The sequence below is a fragment of the Procambarus clarkii genome, chromosome 41 (assembly GCF_040958095.1).
Source record: "Procambarus clarkii isolate CNS0578487 chromosome 41, FALCON_Pclarkii_2.0, whole genome shotgun sequence".
Taxonomy (NCBI): Eukaryota; Metazoa; Arthropoda; class Malacostraca; order Decapoda; family Cambaridae; genus Procambarus; species Procambarus clarkii.
The window spans coordinates 16,896,396-16,919,426 of NC_091190.1; the positions used below are offsets into that span (position 1 = coordinate 16,896,396).

General features: G+C 35.0%; 1 protein-coding gene across 34 annotated transcripts in view; it reads left to right on the plus strand.

Annotated features, from left to right (window-relative positions):
- The window catches only part of Bap111 (Brahma associated protein 111kD), a 72,647-nt gene that overhangs the window by 45,591 nt on the left and 4,025 nt on the right, over positions 1-23,031 (plus strand). For 18 of the 34 annotated variants that reach the window (XM_045746970.2, XM_045746976.2, XM_045746974.2 and 15 more), the window contains 6 exons: positions 1,044-1,119; positions 7,557-7,685; positions 8,559-8,731; positions 9,054-9,161; positions 11,018-11,272; positions 20,069-20,108. In XM_045746970.2, coding sequence (XP_045602926.1) covers positions 1,044-1,119; positions 7,557-7,685; positions 8,559-8,731; positions 9,054-9,161; positions 11,018-11,272; positions 20,069-20,108 — 781 coding nt within the window. The remainder of the gene's footprint in view (positions 1-1,043; positions 1,120-7,556; positions 7,686-8,558; positions 8,732-9,053; positions 9,162-11,017; positions 11,273-20,068; positions 20,109-23,031) is intronic. The other 16 variants (XM_069339417.1, XM_069339418.1, XM_045746965.2 and 13 more) reach the window with 5 other exon arrangements.

The window sequence follows — 23,031 nt, forward strand, 5'->3', positions numbered from 1 at the left end:
TAATCGACTGAGCTACGACATGGTTTCTTTTAACCATGTAGCTCGGTCAATTGAGGCAGTGTCTGGGAGCCTCTCAGACGTAGGTTCGAACCCCTGTCACAGCCCTTCTGAATTTGTTCATTTGATGCATCACGCTATTGTGATTTCTGTGTGCAAAGGTTATTATTGTTACAAACAACCTTATAGTACTTCACATCTCATAAACTTTTTAATAAATGTAAACAACTCCGCCATAATTGTCACATGCTGTACACATCTCGTAAATGGATGCATAAATGCTCGAGGGATTCTGGGCCTATCTGGTACAGAGGATGAATTCTATTAATTGTAGTCTTCACCCATCCTATGTCCAGGTCATAAATACTTGAAAGAAATATATTAGCAGTAGTCAACAAGGGTCATGAGCCCCACTTGCTGATAACTTTAGTGTCATCCTTTCATTACTTCTTTATTGCAATGGCAACCTTTTGTTTCCATTCAAATTGAAACACATTATTTCCAGTGCTTGATCTGTCTTTCTATTTTATTACTGCTTTATTGATCTATTCATATTTGACAGCACAGAAAGCTAGTCGGTGCCTTAAACCACTCTCCACTAATTAATTTGCATTTATACAGCTGAGCAAGGATGGCAAATAGACATTCAATATATTGAATCCTAAGATTTCTTCAAGTAGTTGACTCTGAAAAGTATTGATAATTATCATTTGCTGAATCACTTCAGTTGTTGCAGTGTGCATGGCATGTTTATTCTTTGTTTAGCCCATAGTTGCTCTCTCATGCATGCAGTTTTGGTCTAGCTGGTAGTTTGATCGTTAGTCTCTCCACCAAATCCCTTTTCCTTGTTTGTCAACTTGTTTTTCCTCCTAATGACGTAATCATTTGATTGTGGTGTGCTGACGATCACCACCACAAACTGGAGTCGTCCCTTTTAGATCTCTCTCTCTCTCTCTCTCTCTCTCTCTCTCTAACTCTGCCTCTTACAGCACCTTGATGACAGGTTCATTCACTGTACTACTTGCATTTGTGGTTTTGTTTTACAGCTTGAATATGAAAAGGCAATGAAAAGCTATCATGCTTCCCCGAGCTATCAGGCGTACTTGAATGCAAAAACTAAGGGTGAGTACGAGACATTTTTTGTGCATTTTTTCCTGTTCCTATCAATTCTTTCTTATTACAGGCTACTTTTAAAATGTTAGCATCTAAGTAATACATAACCAAAGTTTTTTTCAAGTCATTAACACTCATGTTCCAGTTTTAGAATGTATGGCAAAATTGTGGCATCCAAAAGACTTACGCTTGTGTGCTGGTCCAACAGGTTGCAGAATTCAATTTGAAAATTCACAGAAAATTTATTAATTTTGTACAATTTTTGTTTTTGTAACATAGGATAGAACAATCAGCACATGCATTTGAATGTCATAAATTTATATATATGTAATAAATAACTGAACAAATGTATAGGTATATTTAAATATTTGCTCTTGGCATACATTCACTAGTAGTATCATCTTAAAAAAATATTAGTTTTTGTTAGTGAACATCTTGATGCCAAAAATATACATACAATATGGCATATGAAAATAAGAGCTACAGGAGACAGAAGTATTGTATTATCAATACAGTATTTTCATTTAACTCTTGCAGCAATACAAATGATTAATGTAATAATAGTTTTTATTTATTTCCTTCTTTTATACCATGTGGTAGACTACCCATTAGCAAACATTTTAAAATTATATAAAACTATAAGAAACAGCTGTCAAAATTTACGGTCATTTGAACAAATCCATAGGGGCCGTGACGAGGATTCGAACCTGCGTCCAGGAGTTTCCCAGACACTGCCTTAATCGACTGAGCTACGACAGAGTAAAAGAGTTGAAACCGAAATTCTACTGAACTTCTACTAAGTTTAGTAGAACTTCGGTTTCAACTCTTTTTACCCTGTTGTAGCTCAGTCGATTAAGGCAGTGTCTGGGATGCTCCCGGGCGCAGGTTCGAATCCTCGTCACGGCCCTTGTGGATTTGTTCATTTGATGCATCACGTTAGTGTGATCTCTGTGTGTAGTGTTTACGGTCATTTATAAACACATAATTGTGTTCATTTCTACCAGTTGTGATATTTTTTAAATTCACAAAAAATACATTTACAATATTATGCAAACTCATTTTCTTTGTACCATACACGAGAAGCACTGTTAGGGAATGTGAGGTGCCAAACTTTTATATATACGCGACACTAAACAGGCTTACAATCCTAACGTATAATTATTTGTGCTCGGCAGAACTGCCATTCACACATGACCTTGTTGACTTCAAGGTCAAAAGCCAGGTCTTATCAGGAACACAAGAGTGATTAAAGAAATGTTGAATTTTTATGAATGTTGATTTATCTATACATGGTGTCTCATCATTCATCATTAATTTCATTTCACTCTAAAATTTCAGTCAGTTATCATAGCTACATTTTTCTGATGAAAATAAAGCAATACAGCACTTCTGAGTCAAAGTATTAACTCAAAAAAGTGAGAAAATAAGGCTGTAAATTAGGATCAAATCTTAGGTAGACACTAGTTTTGGGAACTAGTTATTTGCTGGGCTTCATAACTAGGTACGAAGGCCTAAGTATATGCTAGTTTCGAGAACTAGGTATACACTGAGGCTGCATCCAGGATTTATGCTTAGAGCCCAAAATGTGGTCTAAAACCAATTTAACGTGCTGCTTGTATTTAAACGCTATACAGACCCATGATTATAACAAGTAAATAAGTAATTTTAATTGGGCAAAACTTTTCAAAGGTTAGCTAATGTCCCTTTTAGTACAGAAATTAAACATAAAAGAAACTGGAGATTGAGATGTAAATATCCACTGCTCATATACAAACCTAAGGCGAATGAAAACTGAAATTAAGTTTCAGTTTTCTTTCCTGTCTTAAGTGCAGTTTAGTCTTTTCATTATGGAATGATTTCTGCAGAATCATAATTACTGTATTTGATGGTAGATAGAACATTTGCTTTTGGCCCAGCACCAGCAGAATATAGTATTTTCATGCGCAAAATCATGTTTCCCCTACAAAACCACTTAAAAACTATTTTCAGTAAATGTACAGGTATAATGAAACGTACTAAAATTATTTTTGTCCTCAAAATATCCGTGTGAATTACTGTAGTTGCATCATATATGGTGGTAAATATGGTACTGTTTATCTTTAATATTACAGTATTATGACGTGATGTGTCCTTGAGGTGGCCTATTTCAAATTTTCCCATGATGCTCACATTTTAAAATGTGTTTTAGGCTGTGATTAAAGAATACGCAACTAAATTAATTTAGTTATTAGCACTTAGCAAATTCAGGATCCTAGTCCCCTCATATTGCAGGTGCCACAATACTGTTTTGTTGTAGAACATTCACTCGGGAATTGTATATACTGTTCAGTATCATTAAAAGTATAAGCATAGAGCAACTAGACTCTGTTAATAGAGTAACATAGAGTGACAAGAGCAGCATCTCATATGGGTTACTAATACATTGGATAGATTCAATATTAAATATGCCATATTTCCCCAGCATATAAGATGCACCCCTATTTTCTAAGGATGTTGTGTGGATATTTTTTTTATGTATGTTTCATTGTACATTGAGAGGTATTTTAGCGTGTGCGTACCCTATTACCACATTCTGTCACACACAGGTTATGAGATTTAACTTAAACCCAATGTTATAACAATGCATTCTATCTGCCAGAAAATATGGTATATATATTAGGACCCATCCTGCAAGTCAGCCAGGACCACACACACTAAAATATTCAAATGTTCTCAACATGCTTTCGTGGATTGATTGCATCCTGTAAGTCTTATGTTGAGCCATCATGGTATGAAATTCAACATTTGTGTTAGAAAATGAACAAATTAAGCCTTTGTTAACAAACAAACAAATCTTTAACAAAATCTTTGTTAGAAGAAAGTTTTGTTTCAATAAGTGTACTTACGTTTTAGTCAGAATTAGAGAGTTGAGAAGTATTTAAATTTTCTTTATTATACAACATACAAGTTTGTTTGAAAACATTGTTTATATTCACACTGGTACAAAGGGATAGGCTGAAGTTGTTAAATGAATTACAGGATTATATTTCCTTTATGAATTGCTATTCTTTAAGCCAGCGGTCGCCAACTGGTGTTGTGTGTTCTGAGAGTTTAGCCAATGATACCATGAAACCTTCAAAACTCGAAAGACGAGGCAACTGTTATGCAATCATAACACCCGGATTTAGCTGGGAAACCACCTGAATATTTACAAAGAATGTGTGAAAATGTGCAAAAGCAAGTAATTGCGTTAACAAAAATGACTGTTTGAGATAAGTTAAATTAGTAGTCCGCGGGATTTATAATTATGAATTTAGTGGTCCATGAGGTCCGAAAGGTTGGCGATCGCTGCGCTAAGCTGTTGCATTCATTTGTTTCCTATGGTAGAAATCTGGTTTATCATAGACACAACGGCAGGATGACATTGAGGTACTAATGCCACTGGAATCTTTTAAGATATTCCTGAAGTATATCTTCAGGAATGCCACTCTATCACTTTACATTCCTTGTAAAGTGATAGAGTGGCACTGGAGAAAGCTCGATGAAAAAATAATGCCATAAAATCTTTAAGCTCAAATGGATCCTTGCTTAGTATCCTTGCTTGGGAGGAAACTAATGGCTGAATACAATTGCTTTGTATCTTTAAGTTCAATTAGGGTTTGATTTTCATCCTGAAATCCAAGTATTTGTTACTAAGATTTTTCCCTTGATAATATGTTTTGTGACTTTTACCTCTGGCATTGCTTGACTTGTGTCCTTTTACTTTTGTAGTAGGATTCTTTGCGATATTTAGGACATTTTGGCTCTCCTACGATACAAATGATGCTAAATAGTCTTCCCATCAGGGAGTAGTTGAATGTAAGAGCTCAGAAACATGGCTTTGAGCTTTTCTGAAAATCTTCTTTCTGAGCCATTTCATTTACTTGCCCTAATTTATGGGTGCTGTTTTATTTTATTTCTTGATTGGATTTGTATGTGAGCTGACTTGGATCACTAAACTCCTGGGTTGGAAAGCTTCTGTAGCCTGGTGGTGAGTGTGGGTTAGATGGGCAGCCCAACCAGTAATTGGTGAGGCTGCCTCACCCTCATTTAACAGTTGCCTCATCATAAACGAAGATTGGAAAATCTTAGGTTTTGTGTGGAAAATTCTTTTGGCTGTCATTTCTGCTTCAGAATAGACTTCCTCGGTACATTATGACCCCTGCAGAGATACACACAAATTATTTGCATTTCCATGCTCTATGTACCACCTGCCTGACTGCATCAAAATTCACTGTATTGCTAGTTGCTAGGCAAGTGAAACTGAATGATTTGGTTCATAAAGGGAGATTTACCAAAGGTCAATGCCTTGTTCTTCTTTTCCTACATTTGATATTCTTCGAGGCAATCAAATGTAATACTGGAGAAATAAAGTTTGAGTAAATATGAAAAGATCTATTCTGGGCAGAATCATTCTTGGTATCCATCCTACACATCTGAAAATGAAGAAACGATGTTTCGGTCCGTCCTAGACCATTATCAAGTCGTGGAATCATTCTTTTTCTGCTTGACACTCTATTTTTGTCCTAACTCCCATGTACTCACTCAAGGTGTATATGATCCTACCACCTATTGGTGGAGGGTGTAGGTAAACAAGTACAGTAGCTATGATCCTGAAAGGTTACTTGAAAATTCCATGGTGTTCATACTAGTCATCCTACCCGACTGTCTCATGAGCCTAGTGGATAGACACAATGGATCTTACCTAGGGGGTAACCGAATAATTAAACTCATGTTTTTATTTATTTTGTATTACAATTTGAGTGAAGGTAATATATGTCAAGTACTGTAGCACTGATATTCTTTTCCACAACGGAAAGTGTCGTGTCAAGGTAATAAAAATGTTCAATAGCTGAAAATCCTACATTTGCTTCATGGAAGGATTGTTTCCTCTTCTGTGGCTTCTTCATACACATACACACATTTAGAAAAGGATTAGGTAACCACTCGTTTTGAAAGAAAAGTTGCAGATTTGTGGAACAAGTTATCGAACAATATTTTTCAAGTACACCCAATAGAAAGTTTATAACCTAGGTTGTATACGTATATAAACAGATAGCCAATTCTCTGGATTTGCCCCTCTACATTTAGACAGTGACAGAATATAGAGTACATATCAGTGTGGGATTTTGCTGTTAAAAAAACTTTTCCCCAAGAAGTACTTTCAAGTTATTTAAGGACTGTCAGTTGTCAAACATGAGATTACAAACTGTGGTATTATTTTGTTCAAATAATTTTTTTTTTTTTTTTTTTCAACAAATCCTGAGTAGTTTGATTGTTGTCACTAAAGGCGGCTAGTTTATTGTGCACCCCATATTCATTCTGTGAGCGGTAGTGCAAAAGGGTTACAGAGGGCACAAAAGGTCTTTATCAGATCTCAACGGAGATTATTACATTAACAATTTCATCTATCCTTCACACCCTATAATTACAGTGTCAGCTAGTTACAGAGAATGTTCTATTTCAAGAGCTATATATATACATTAAATCATTATACATTAATGGTAGTAGTGATGGTAAATTTTCTGAATAGCAAATAAGAAATGTACAGTACATGCTAATGATAATTTAGATTTAGGTTTAAAAGCTTTATTCGTATTAGGTGATTTATACAAATCATTATAGCTGCAGCTGGAGTGAAAGTGTTGTCATAAAAAGTTTTAACTGACAATTAGAGTAGTGAGCTTTGTATTGCTAAAGCATATGACACAAAATTAGAATGATGAGAAGAGAATTTGAAGGATAATTAACAACTCCTGTAATTATAGTGTGAGGCTATTGAAATGTGTATAGCCTTAACATTTTTAGTAGACAGTTTTTATTAATTTGAAAAACTGAGAATATATTTTGACTCACTATAAGTTCTATGCACTTAGCCTGTCGCCTAATGTTTCATTTTTTATGGAAACTACTAATCCGTTAACTTAAAAATACGACATACTGTATTGAAGTAGCAAAAATTAAAGCATAATATTGACTTTTCAATACATTGGCTTTGATAGGTTAAGTGAGTTGTTTGGATTCACATGTTTTTGGTTAGACAAAACAGCTGCATTTTGTATAGAGTGGCATATCAAGAGAATGGGGTAATTCTACATAGAGCAACAAATATCACTTATCACATAGCGGACAAACACCTTATTTTTATTTCTTACAGTGCTATATGAATGATATGTAGGAACTTTTGATTATTCTGTGATACTGTATCTGCTACATAGCCTTGCGGGCTTGTCACTTTTTTTTTGGGGGGGGCGGGATAATTTCTTACTGTACTGTAAATAAAATGACCTTTATCAGTTTTATTTGATAAGCTATAAATATTGTGTGTGGTGGTGGGTAATCAAGGATTTCTGTACCTTCTTAATATTAACTTTAAAGCCATTATTATATTAAATTACAACAGAAACAAATGTTTCTGGGCTTACCAGGGTTTCTCCCCCTAGCAGGAACTGTAGCCACCGAAGAGAAGGAAATACTTGACCGATCATCTAGTACCACGACACCTGGGACGAAGCTTGATCGCCGTATTGATATCCAGCCAGCTGAGGATGAAGACGGTGAGTGGCTCTTGTTTTACTTGGGATGAAGAATGGGATATTTTGTCAAGTTGGCATGTGATTAATAGCATTTGATCTCAAAAAGTAGATTTGTGTGTATAACTTTGCATAGATTTCAGTCTTCTCACACACACAAAAATTTAGTAAAATATTGAACATTTGCCTTATGTAATTATGGTCACAGTATTTAATACTGTACATATGTATTTCGTGTAGATTGAAGTAAGCCTTCGATTTGCATAAAATACACATTTATAAATACCCTGTGTAGAGCAAACCTAACTTTGTTGGAAAAATAGGGTTACATTTTAGAGGCTTTCAAAGAGTACTCAAATATTCCACTTTTCCCTCAATAATGCACTGACCTGAACATTATTAATAAATACTCCTACAACTTTCCAGCAACAAATACAGTATATAATGAAGTGCAGAATGCTGTACTTGGGAAGTGCTATGACACAAGAGTGTAGCTCTAAAATGTGCATGAAATGCTAGAGACTTATGAGGAGGCAAGAAGTCAGAGTGTGGTACTGTAGTGTACTGTGTTTGGGCACTGCTTATCAAAGCAAAGTTATATATGCACAAATTGCATGCACCAACTCAACGTGTATTTATTGTGTTTGGGTATTGCCTGTCAAAATGCCATCTTGTTTGTACAAATCTCACTGCTCTCGTGTGGGTGGACTTGCCCTCACACAGTATGAATGTATGTATGATAAAATCACCAGGTCTTAATTTGCATACTCAAAACGTATGCAGAGTGAGGACTGATTGTATTATCATTTAAAATTGTCAGTAGGTGTAACTGATACTTGTTTGCTCATTTTGATATGTGTTCTGGTAAATAAATAAAATAATGCAAATATTCTACAGACTACGATGATGGACTAAGTGTGAAGCATGTGGCACATGCACGATATGTACGCAATCATCGCCTCATCAATGAAATATTTTCTGACACTGTTGTCCCTGATGTGAGGTCGGTGGTCACAAGCCAACGTCTGACAGTATTAAGACGACAAGTTCAGTCTTTGACTATGCACCAGGTGAGGGAGGGAAATATTGAGAGAAATGCATTTGGATTTTCATATGTAGTTGAGGGAATGGTCCTGGACTCCAGTATGATTGGGAGTCCAGGACCAACAAAAGTTTGATGCTTTTCAAACTTAACTTCTGCACTGTGTAAGAGTGCATCAGTGTTTAGCAGAATGGCTGGAATTGGTATCAAAAATGCTTTTGTACTGTACAAGTATAGCTCAGTGGGAGTGGGAGTAAAGTCTTTTGATTTTATAAGTATCTTCAACCAAGGAGTTGATGTATGCAGTTGAATAAGTACTGTATCTTCAATCAATTAATTAATTTTTGCAGAAAAAACTGGAGACAGAGTTGCAACAAATTGAAGAAAAATTTGAAGCAAAGAAGCAAAAGTTTATGGAAGCAGGCGACAGTTTTCAGGGGGAACTAAAGAAGGTCAAGGTAAGCCATTTTCCTATACATTTTTAAAGTGGCTTTATTCTCTATCCATTTGTTACTTTTTTGTTTCTCCCATTTATTGTCTGTATTTTCTTTCCATTTATCTGTTACCTGTGCTTACCTATCGTACTTACCTCTCGCCAACTACAGGGGAGTGAGATCTAGCTCTTTATGCCTCGCTTCCTAGCCATTGTTCCTCCATGATAGAAGGAAATTGGGGATATGATAAGTAATGAATGACTATTTTTATTATACATTTGCTGTTGAAATTGTAGGTGGAGGTGACTTACTTTCTTTATTTTAGTGCAGTATGCTTGTTGAGCATCTGTACGGAGTATGAATACGCTCTGTTTTTATGCTTCAACTCGCATTTCTAATTTCTCCCAATGTTCTTTTGCCCTATTCTCACTTAATTTAAAGATGCTGTTCTTGGTTACTTTGTCTTTTTCCTCTCAATAACATATCTGCATAGGGATCATATTTCTTTCATTCCTGTTCTCAAGGGTTAGATTGAGTTCCCTTCACCCATCATCATGACTTAATCCTCTTAATGCTGCTAATAGCCTTATTTTGCAAAGCTCTGTGCTGTTTTCCAATGGAATGCTAGGGGCATATACATCATGAGTGATAGACAATCATGAAGCATAACAAAAAATAAAAACGGAAGGTCCCCCTGTAGAACCCTGTAGTTCCAGAGAAAGGCAAGATAATTATATTATGAAGAGAAGGTGCAAAGTCAATATGTCTATATAGCATATACAGGGATATGAGGACAGGACAAGATAGGAACTGGGATAGTGGGAACAGAGTAAAGGAATGTCGGCCAACAACTTACTGTCGGTAATTGAACACTGGACCCTGTGAGAAGTGAGATGAACTAGTTTTGAGCAGATGACACCAGGAGGAAAAGTTGGAGGGCAGGCTGCCTAAGACCTCAGGTGACCTGGGCTACCAACCAGTGGAAGTCAGGCACATCGTTGTCAAGGTATGATAGATTGCCTCGTTTACTTTTAGGTGCCTTATTTCCTTCAAGTTATTGCCGGTTTTGTTGCACTTATACCTTCTAGTTAGTTTTCCCAGTTTTTTTGTTGATCTCTGGTCACCTCACCTTGAGGAGCAAGCCAGATTCTAGTTTCCGGCACCTGGTAGGCAACAGATTAATCTCCAGCACCTGGTAGGCAACAGATTAATCTCCAGCACCTTGTAGGCAACAGATTAATCTCAAGAGGCCAGGTTGGGCTGAGGTTTGTGGTACCAGAGTTGAGCTCAGAGTCGCTAGGGAGCCGGTCGGCCGAGCGGACAGCATGCTGGACTTGTGATCCTGTGGTCCTGGGTTCGATCCCAGGCGCCGGCGAGAAACAATGGGCAGAGTTTCTTTCACCCTATGCCCCTGTTACCTAGCAGTAAAATAGGTACCTTGGTGTTAGCTGTCACGGGCTGCTTCCTGGGGGTGGAAGCCTGGTAGAGGACCGGGCCGCGGGGACACTAAAGCCCCGAAATCATCTCAAGATAACTCAAGAAGGGATCCAATAGAAAAGTGCATTTTATCATATTCAGTGCTTGATTTCTGTCCTAAGCATCTGATGCACATCATCTCTACTTCAAACTTTTCACCTTGAATGTTGGAAACAGAAAAGGGTTGATAATGCTCATTCTTTTATTGCATTCATTCATTCGTTGAAGTTTGCTGCTTCGTGATATGTTCTGTACAAGCTCACTGCCCCATAATTACCATATTTTTTACCATCATTATCATTAATTTTGTTTAATGTTCCAGAATTATGAAATTAAAAGTTTTTATTTAAATTTAGGAATAAGAATATATTTTTGTATTTTAATTTTTTTTTTATTTTTTTTAGGCTATGGCCCCAAAGCTAGATGAAACATCTTTTGCTGCCATGGTAGAACGACAGAAGGAAATACTACGACGAGAGGCTGAGGAACGGCAGCGCAGTGCACAAGGATTACCTCCAAGACCTTCGTCAACTTGCTCTTCCCAAGCAGCAACACCTAGTAGCCAATCTACAAGAGAAGATGGCAACGAAGCTGCTGGCCCTGCGCCCCAGAACACAGCCACGCCAGTGGATGCTGCACCGTCTCCTGCGCCAATGCAGGTCAGTTAAAGCAAGTTACAAGGACCTAAAATGTTCATCAGCTGTCTGAGCAAATTGGGGCCATTGATGTGGACCAAGACAAGTAGCAAAAATATTGATCCTGTGTCTTAATTGGCATTTGTAATTGATTCATTTGTTTAAAGATTTTTAGAAGCTTAAATATTTATGACAATTTCTAGCCTGCTTGCCAAGTTATTGTAGCTCCCTGAGCATGTCATGAGGTAATTTATAACCCAAATCATAAATGTGAAATGAAAGTGACAACATTTTGGGCCATCCTGGACCTTTATCATGTTGTTTTGGTCCTGGACAGACTGAAATGTCATCACTTTCATTTCATATTTGTGATGTGGGGTGTTTGTTTCAGCCACGTTGTTGTGACTCCCTTTGCAGTGATGTAATTTCTTTTATGTTTATTCTCAATGGGGATGCATACCTTGTTCTGGAATATAATTGGATTTGACTTTGAATTTCTATATTCTTAACTCTTAGAGACCACAATTGATCCAGACAGCTGCCAGGCATATACACAAAATTTTAAAAGATATTAAAAGACAATTTTGTTTTTCTTATTTTCTAATGAATTAAAAATATAGAAAATATATTTCCTTGCACATACAGAATTTCATATTAATTAAATTCGACAGTCCAGAAATTTGGATAAAAATGTTTCTCAATAATTTAAAAGTTTTGTTTTTATAAGATTCAATGAAAATTGTAAATATTTTAAGGTAAACTATAAAAAAATATCAGAAATGGTCTCAAAATTATTATTATTTATTTTTTTGGGCAAAAATTGTGTGTTAAATTTAACCATCTACTCCAAAATTCTTATAATTAGTATATAAGATTTATCTGATAGGTAATAATAGCCAGAGAAATGTCAAATCTGGATTATTATGGACGTTCTAATGCAAAACACAATTTTCAAAAGCTTCAAAGGATATAATTACCAAATGACATAAGCCAGATTAATAGCCTTTATTACCTGGATGAACCAAAATATTTCGCTGTTGTTCAAGGGGTTAAGATTGAGAAGTTTCTCTGATGCATGAATCAAGGTAGTTCTTGTCCTTCAGTTGCATATTTAGGTTGGTTAAACCTGATATGATTTCCTTTGAACTAGAACTAGACCACAAGCACTTTTGTAACTAACGAACTCGCCGTATTATACAACTTGCTTTCCTTCAAAGCTCTAAGGCAAAAACGTGCTGCCATCACCACTCAAGTGGCTACCATACATCGTATGCTGCCTCGAGAATGAGCACGTGACATGTGGCCCGTCACTGAAGTATCTGTGACTGAAAGGTATTTCTTCAGACGAGGACTAAAAGGTTGTCAGTGTGAGAATTCAAAGATAATTCCAAACATGTTCATTATATATCAGGATTTTTTAGTAATATTTAGATTGGTGAATTTTCTTGTTTGTAAACAAACTCGTCGAAATGGAAAGTTTTCAGTGTACAGTTTAAAGTTGGCGGAAAGTTTTCAGTGTACAAAATCAATCTTAATGGAAAGTTTTCAGTGTATGGTACAATAATAAACTTGTCAAAGTTTTTCATGTACAGTACCTTAATAAATTTGATTGAACTTTTGCACTTTCTCTGTTAGAAGGCAAATCATCTAATAATAATATTACTGTAATTAACAACAAATATACTGCATTATATTTCCAAAAGCCTATCCAGAAATTTAACAGGATGAAACGGTCCGTTGTAATAATTGTATCGGACAGCTGAAGGTCTAATGGTAACGCAAATTGAAGCAGTGTTAATGAGTTCTGCAAGTGTGTTTCACTTGGATGAAAAGAAACTTAAACTTAGAGAGAATTAATAATAATATTTGTTTGCATTCTGTAGGGAGGATTTACTGCAATGTTATGCAGCAGTGATACTACTTTATATCTTGGAACTTAATTACTTTGAGTTAGACACAAGTATTCATGGTTATCAACCTAGGTTATATTTCTACTCATAACCCTTAAACGGCTTTAGATGCTATCTGTGATTAACTCCTGATTTCAGATTGCCATGTGCAATTAATTCTTATGGATATTTAATGCTTTTTCATGCGCACCACAATATACGATATTTAATTAGCTTAGTTGTTTAAGGGTTAAGGACATTTTGTGAGGCATTTGTTTTGTGGAATGAGCTTCCCTTGCATAACGAAATGGAAACAAACAGTAACTCTTCCTCCCTCTCTTTGTTTATTATTAATTAATAAACTTTTCCATTTTTATGTTATTGGTAAAATCTAAAAATTTCTTTGTATAATATGTTTTTCCTCAATTATTTTTCTTCCTTTTCAAATACAGGTTTCATTTGTATAATTAGATTTTTGTTGTCTCTGCCTTTGTTTTCTTATGGAATGATAATTGTCTTTCATTTAGTAATCGAAAACGTGTTACTTCCTCTTTATAAATGAGAATTAAATCTTGTCGGTATATAGGCACCTATTTTCTTTCTTAGCCTACAATTCTTGCATTTTCTTAATCTTTTGTTTTATAAGGTTTAATTGGAACAGTGTGTCATTCATTGATAACTGAATAACAATGTTGTCACAAATACGGTCCTTTAAATAATTTAAATTGATTATAAGCTCACTGTTGGCTAGTTTTGATCATGTTGGGATTAATGGATCGTGTTGTAGTATTTTCCGAGTGGCATCTGTCAGTGATTTTTTTTCTGTGGTATATATATCCAGCAATATGTGGTAATATCAATAATAGCTGGGAATTAACTTACCTAAGTCTTTTCCATAATGACATCTTTATATCCCAATTTTTATGTTTCAAGAAGAATTCCAGAAGAAAATGAATATAAAGCACGAGTTTGTTGCATACATGAACATGAACAGAAGAATATTTTAAGAAATTATTACATTACTAAAGAAATGACTACATCAGTCCCTGAAGTATATTTGGAGTCAGTTCTAAGAGTTTTTCTACTTTCCAAGCCCGGCCTAATTTTAGATTTTCAAACAGTTAGTACAGGTTTACCCATTTAGGGAGGTCTAGAGCAAATCGATGCAAGGTTGAATAATGTGTTAAATATTTTAATTGTACGGTATCTTAATTAATTCAAGTATATCATTTACACATTGACATCTATATTATTTGAATAAGATTGTGAATGGGATGAATATGGTGAAATTGTTCAGCTATGCTTGGATAGTTGGTGTGAAAGATGAGAGCACAAATGGTGTAAAACAATTACAGTAGTGTACATATTAAAAGACATTGAAATTTGTGTTAACTATTTATGATTTTAAAGTCCATTGGCAATTTCCTGGCCGAAGAGTGATAAAAATCAAATGTTGACTTCATGTTATAATGCCTTTCCAAAGAATTGAATTATGCAATATATTATAGTGGACTAAAATAACAAAAAGTAAAGTTTCAAGAGGAGAGCACTTTTAAAAAAAAAGTTATCTGATAGAATTTATATTTACCACGAAGACACTACCACACCCTTCCCTCGTCACAGTACCGAATTAGGTTCTTAGGCCCAGATCTTAGGTTCCAGGTTGTTAGCCAACCTTAGGTACTCTATGGTGGCATAGACCTGTCAGCCAATTAGAACACTAGGCCTTCCCAGCTCGGCTTCTCACTGGAAATAGCACCTGTACTCACTTACCCAGCAAAGCTAGATGCTGTAGTGTCTCACTACACATTGTTGTATATGTGCCATGTGACCTTAGATAGAAAATGGGGGTGTGTGGTTAATGGTCAGAAAGGTGAGTGCCTTCCCTAACCCTCACTACCATTTTTAGCTTGAAAACCCCCTCCCTGGCCTTGGGGTCCTATCCCAGATGGCTGTCCTCTTTTCAGTAAATTCTGGCTTAGTGAGAAGACGTAAGTCAACATGGGCAACCTTGCCGAACTCTTTGCATATGGATCTGTAGACACCGACTATGACCTTTCTTGGACGAGACCTAAAGAAGTTGCACCATGCAAGCACATTGCAAGCAACATCTTACATCATGATGAAACATACTGGGGTTGAGAGACCACTCTTATCACAAATATATAGTAGAACATAAATACTATACTGTACTGTATATCTAGTTATAGTGTAAAGAATAAGTCACAATGAGGTTGAAACAAATAACCCACATTATATAAAGAAATGCTAGTGATGAGATTTCGGATGTGACTTGAAAAGGGACGAAGATGGACCAAAATGTCGCCACTCATTTCATTCCGTATATATAGGTCGAGTTACTTGGATCGGTAACATTATTGGGACTTATTCTCTGCCATAGATAAAGGGTTTGTTAAGTACTATTACTGAGTGGGCATATTGATCTGAATTACTACACACATGTAGGCTGAAGATGATGATAATAAGATAATAAAGATAACAATAGTTTTATTGTGGAGATTAGTATTTATGATGTGAATAGAGGATCTAGGTAGTGGGGAGGTACTGCTTACAAAACAGCAACACTAAATGCAATGAGGAAAGCACTTATTCAGTTTAAATATTTCTTTCTTGAAGATAATACAGAATGGTGGAATAGGGCTCATTTGGTATTGAAATATGTTCTATAGTAAAAATGGAGCACGAACAGTAGTGATACTGTGTGTGTGTATATATATATATATATATATATATATATATATATATATATATATATATGTCGTACCTAGTAGCCAGAACTCACTTCTCAGCCTACTATTCAAGGCCCGATTTGCCTAATAAGCCAAGTTTTCCTGAATTAATATATTTACTATAATTTTTTTCTTATGAAATGATAAAGCAACCCTTTTCTCTATGTATGAGGTCAATTTTTTTTTATTGGAGTTAAAATTAACGTAGATATATGACCGAACCTAACCAACCCTACCTAACCTAACCTAACCTATATTTATATGTAAGGTTAGGTTAGGTAGCCAAAAAAAGCTAGGTTAGGTTAGGTTAGGTAGGTTAGGTAGACGAAAAAACATTAATTCATGAAAACTTGGCTTATTAGGCAAACCGGGCCTTGAATAGTAGGCTGAGAAGTGCGTTCTGGCTATTAGGTACGACATATATATATATATATATATATATATATATATATATATATATATATATATATATATATATATATATATATATATATATATATATATATATATATATATATATATATATATATATATATATATATATATATATATATATATATATATATATATATATATATATATATATATATATATATATATATATATATATATATATATATATATATATATATATATATATATATATATATATATATATATATATATATATATATATATATATATATATATATATATATATATATATATATATATATATATATATATATATATATATATATATATATATATATATATATATATATATATATATATATATATATATATATATATATATATATATATATATATATATATATATATATATATATATATATATATATATATATATATATATATATATATATATATATATATATATATATATATATATATATATATATATATATATATATATATATATATATATATATATATATATATATATATATATATATATATATATATATATATATATATATATATATATATATATATATATATATATATATATATATATATATAATATTATATTAACATGTTTTCCTCTTTTATGGGGGTGGGTGAAGCATCAGCATGGAGGAAAATGAAGAATAATACAGTACAGTGAAAGAAGCCTCCTACCCTCAAATTCACCCATATACATACTGTACTTTATCGGTTTATCATAGTCCATTTATTCAATGTGGCCCAACATGTGTCGACATTTGCAGTACAGTATATTCTATTCAGTCTTGTTGCCTATCATATTTTAAATAACATGTCTTTGTAATCTTTTTATTCTTTACTCTATATTAACACTATTCTCTAAATACAACATGCTCCTCAGATTATCCATTTCTACCGTACTAATTCATGATATTTCTCATTTGTAAACACCCTCGTTGTCTTGCACCTGTATATAAGTTGGTTCTACCGCACCTCCATGCAGCTCTGTCTAGTTTCCTGTTCCTGTCTTCTAGTTTTTAACCCGGTCTTTGAGTGCACTAGAAACGTTCTTCCTTGACTTGCCCCACTTTTTGCTGCAATTGCACAAATTTTTCTTTCATCGATATCGCACATCAAATATCAAAATGCATTGATCGCCTATAGAATTTCACCATTTCCGTTTATTTTACACAGAATTTTTTTCCCTCTCCAATACTGTACAATTAATTTGTTGTATGTTACATTATGCAGTGCAGCCTCAATTTGAACTACTGAGTATGGGACCAACCTCATTTCATTGGAGAGAGGAATTCATTGCAACTGAAGGTGCCTTCAGAAGGCATTTATGTGATGTAATTTTTTCAAGGAAAAAAAAAATACATTGCTATACCTATTTCTAAATGTTCCATTCATCTATGAAAATTGTTAACAAATTTACAAAAACATGGAAAGTGTGCATTGTAACCTGTTAGCCTAAATGAGGTTTGCTGAATTGAGGTTGCACCAATACATATATTGGAAGTGATTTTCCAGTGGTTTTGTAAGGGGAACATTTTTCATGTACAGTAAGTACAGTTCAAAATATATAGTTGGTAGAGGACCAAAAGCACACATCTTGTCTGCCAAAAAATCCAGTATTCTTATCAATATCTCACACATCAATTAAATTGTAAATGTTACTGTGCATAAATGCCTTGCACTCTATGCTCAACATACTTTATCATCACCATACATTAAGTTTAACTGTACTTCAATTACTAATATACATATTAGTGCCTCTCTCTAATATTCTTAGTTTGAACTCCATTATACTTTTTATCAATGTATATAATGAACAACCAGTGTAACATCACGCAACCCTGACATGTACCTACATTAATGTCAAACCAGTGAAACACTACACAATTAACTCTTACACACTGCTACAGTACTTGCTACATGAAACATTTCTTCGCAGTTACAGGATTCCGTCATCTCCCTACAAACTCGTCAGTCTACCAAGTTTTTTTATTATTATTATTGTTATAATGTATTTTTAAAGTACATAAAGGATTTGTACACCTGACAATGCCATCACATGCCATCTGTACAAACTATCGAAATGAAAATGTCTGATCGACACACCCTCTTCTACTATGGCACTATTGTCTAAGCTCACTTATCTGGACTATATGGGAAGGACCCCTCACTGGATAAGCCAGACATCCAAGTAAGCAGAATTCTTACCAGAGAACTCCAAAAATTACTCTATATGCAATTTTTTGTGCCACAACCAACATAATTTGAAAATCCACACACACATCATAAATCAAAGATGTAATTTAGCACAGAAACGTCACTTTACCTTGTAGTTCCTCTTGTTTGATACTGTAGATCTTGAAAAGTGTATATACATGTAATACATATACTGTATAATAGATTATGCTGCTCATTGCATGTTCCCGAAGATAAACATAGCAAACTCGGCACGTCCCGCTCACTGATCCGTAAAATGTTTACAGTCTTTTTACATTTTCTCGGTTATTTGTTAGGTTACAACTCTAAATTTTGTATAAAAATATTTGTAAATTAATTCTCAAGAGAATAGATACAAAAACAAGTGTATTTATAATAGAGTATGTGCAAAAGGGATGAACACAGTATACAGTACAAATGTTTATAAACAGCAATCGGATAACGCATTTTAGCGTCAACAGAATGCAAAATTTTACTGGGTTTTTATTTTATTGTGAGAACATAGGTTGAAACCGTAGATAAATTTCTTTGTAATTTTCTTGTGTTACACGCTTTCCTTCATGAAATAAGTTGGATATCGGGATTTACTGTAATGCTCTCATACTGATGGTGTCTTAAGTAGTTTCAGTAGTTCTGTAATAGTGAAGATATGTCTTTTCATGAAAATCGGGCTTCGGATTCATTTGTATACTGTTTTACGATATTTTATCCTAAAACGATTCATTCGTACCTGGATAAAGGGAACAAGAACCTTTGAATGCTCTCATTGATTGACTAATGACTTGCAGGCCAGAGACTGAGGTGGTTGTATAGAGTATCACAAGGCAGATGCTTCATGCAGGTTCACATATAATTGGGAATATATTAACACATTCACATTATTGCCTACACACTTCTCTCTCTTCCCCCTTTCTCACATTTTCTTTCATTCTCTCACACATCCTCTTTCTTTCTCTTTTCTACCCTAACCTCATCTGTCCGGATTTAATTTGTACCTTTTTCCAGACAATACCCATCAAATTATTATTTTGCCAGCAAAATATTATAGAACATTATGGAAACACGTACAGATATCCCAGAAATAGACATTATATCTTGCCGTGTACTTGCCATATAATTGACACTTCAGAAATTAAGATCAAGTTTCATGGTAATGCTTTTACTTGGGTGGTGAAAGTAGACAACTAAGAACATGAGAGACAACCCAATTACACGACTTAATAACATGATAGACCGAAATGTTGTCGTTTCATCGTTTGCGGGTGTGCTGGTTGGGTCTCAAATAACCTACTCCACACATGTGAAAGAAAATGAAAGTGATGCCGGTTTTCTTTTTGTTTCATGTGTGGGTGGTGATGTTTGTTTGAACCATGCTATTGTGACTTGTTTTCTGCCTGTTTATATTTTTAGGTTTTAAAGATTATTTTAGAATTGCTTTATAATTTTGCTTTTGTTCTAGGTTTAGTCACTTATTGCATATAAAAACATTAAATTCCCTTCACCTACATTTTAAACTACAGGAAAACGACATGGGTGGAGATGACGATAGCAAGATGGAAGGTGAGAATACACGTCGTCTCTCGTAAACATTTGCTCTTCATTGTATGGTGGCGTTTTTACTCCTACAAATATTTTATATATGTACTCTTTATATATATAAAAATACCAGTACAGTATATATATATACATACAATACTGTGTATGTGTGTATTTATATTATACACAGTACTGTATTTATATATTCAGTCATCTAGAGTCTAATTTTTTATGGAGTCAGTCAGATGACTGTTAGTCTTGGGAACTCATTTGTGGATAATGGATTAGTGTTCATTCCCTTAAGGCTGCTAGCTCCCTCATACTGCTTTAGTAGAATGACTTGTCATTTGTAATAGCAAGAATATGCATGATTTTCATCTCTTAAAACTCAATTTCTTTTATTCATTGTTAAATTAAGGTAGAAGTTTTGAATAATTATATGGATATATAACTTGGAATGCACTAAAAACCAAATTTCTCTTTGATTAATTTTTTTTTTCAAATTTATTATCTTTTATTCACTGTTAAATTAAGGTGAAAGTGTTTTCAGTTGTAGCTTCCGAACTTTCAATATGGATGCACAACTTTAAATGCAGGCAGCTCAAACATTGTTTTGCCTCCTGATTGATTAGCTCATCATTGGAAAACTTGACACCAGCCTTTTATGGGGTGGCTCCCTGAAGCTATCTGGCTTACATTGCTCCATGCTAAAAAGTCACATCAATCACTGAAGTTCTGTTTGATCTACTGAGGACCAGAGCCAATACCTGGTCCCCCTCGCAGAGGTGCAGGGAGAAGGTGTACCTACAGCCTAACTAGATGGCTAGTTAGGCTGTAGGTACATCATTTGTTGTCTTGTGGCAGCTCTTCGCCACTACCTGCCTACCGCTGGTTCTGCCTCGGTGAATGCCTTGTTGTTTGCCCCTGTTTCCTTGGCAAAGGGTTGCATTTCTCTGGTCATCTGGTGTCATTAATTGATTGTTGATTGCATGATTGCAAATATGTGGCTTTGTCCGGGATCTTCTCCAAAATATCCTGGGCTGATATTCGGGCTTGGGGTTTTAGCTTACAAACAGGGTTCTGGAAGCTCGGTTTAATGTTCCCAGTCCCAATCAATCTTATGGTGCTTTGGGTCATGTCTTTCAGCCTGGTTTTTTTCTCTTCTTGGTGCCTTCCACTTCTGGTAAGTCCCATTCCCTGTGGTTAGTTTCAAGGAGCCACCAGGGTTGCTATCCTAGAATCCCAGGGTTGTATGTAATGTCTTTCTGTTGGAGCTTCAGAGGCTCCCATGATTCCCTCCCTCCCTTCCAGGTTTTGTCAGTGAGTTGTTCATCACCACAGCTGACTGCAGGCAGGGGTTGAGCCGCCTGGTGGTGGTCATTTGTACTAATGAGTTATCTTGAGATGATTTTGGGCCTTTAGTGTCCCCGCGGCTCGGTCCTCGACCAGGCCTCCACCCCCAGGAAGCAGCCCGTGACAGCTGACTAACACCCAGGTACCTATTTTATTGCTAGGTAACGGGGGCATAGGATGAAAGAAACTCTGCCCAATGTTTCTCGTCGGCGCCCAGGATCGAACCCGGGACCACAGGATCACAAGTCCAGCGTGCTGTCCGCTCGGCCGACTGGCTCCAGTTTCGAGCTAGTTTGAGTGAATCCCTTGTTTTCCATATACTATATATGAATCATTTGCATTATTTGGCAGTTTTCTAGGCTTTGTTTTCTGTGACCCCCCAGTTGTCTTTACAGCTTCACCGACTTTCCAGATTCTTTCCCAGTTTGGTGGTGAAGTGTCACTTGCTCCGTGCACCTCTGTGAGGGGTGGGGCTCTAGTTCTGGCTTGGGTCCCGGGTAGGCCAAACACAACTAATGCGACTAATGTGACCTTTTAACATTGAGCAATCTCAGCAAGATAACTTCACGGAGGCACTGGAGTTCTACCAGAAAAAGAGACATTTTATTAGTGACCTCTTCTTTTTTTCTTTTGATTATTGAGAATTAAATTAAATATCTATATCTTGCACATTGCTGTTAATTCTAAATAAAGCCATTAAATATTTTAGTTTATTCAGTAAAATCAGTCTCATGATGTTTATTTAATTTTATTGAACACTTAATAATAATAATAATAATGTTTATTTAAAAAATGTTCAGAATGTACAAAATGTACAATGGTTGATAAGGTGTTACATAAAAGCATATTTAATAAAGTCATGGAACATAACTATCCTGTACTGCACAGAGAGCTTATTAGTCTGAGAGACTTTACGCAGAGAGAGTCATCTTTTGATTATTCCGAAGCTCCCACTCAATAAGTTTAATACAACATGGCTACATTCCACTTGCAGAACATGATGCATGCCATTTCATTTAATAACAATTTATAAATTGCATTTAGCAGCAATTTTTGTATGGTTTAAATTTTGGTTTAATTTGATCTTTTATTAACAAATGTATTATATGAATTGCGCAAGTCATTTTAGTTTGTTTGAACAAGTATTGATTTTGTTCTAACTATACAGTATATTGATTCTGTTATTTATTGCATGTGTATGTGATTATTGTGTGATTAATGCCATTTTTGGTGTGTGTGTTTAATGTGAATGTCTAAGACTAATGTTTACCTTATACAGTAAGTATTTGCCGGGAGAAGTCTGGCTCTTGGCCCACTCCTTTGCTTGGGTACAACAAGCTGTTTGCACATTCCTTAAAATCTTGTATGTAGGGATCATATCTGGTCTTCTGTTGGTGTTAGGGCTGACTTTGAGTCTGTCCACATAACTTAGCACTCTCAGTGTTGGAGGAAACACCCTTGTGGCAAACATTAAAGTCCTTTGAAGTTTCCAATTATGGCTCATAAGCACAAGCTATCCTTGCATAGGTTGTGTGTGGTACTTTTCATTATTTTTTTAACTACATTGCTGAAGGTCATTTGTTTACAAGCATTG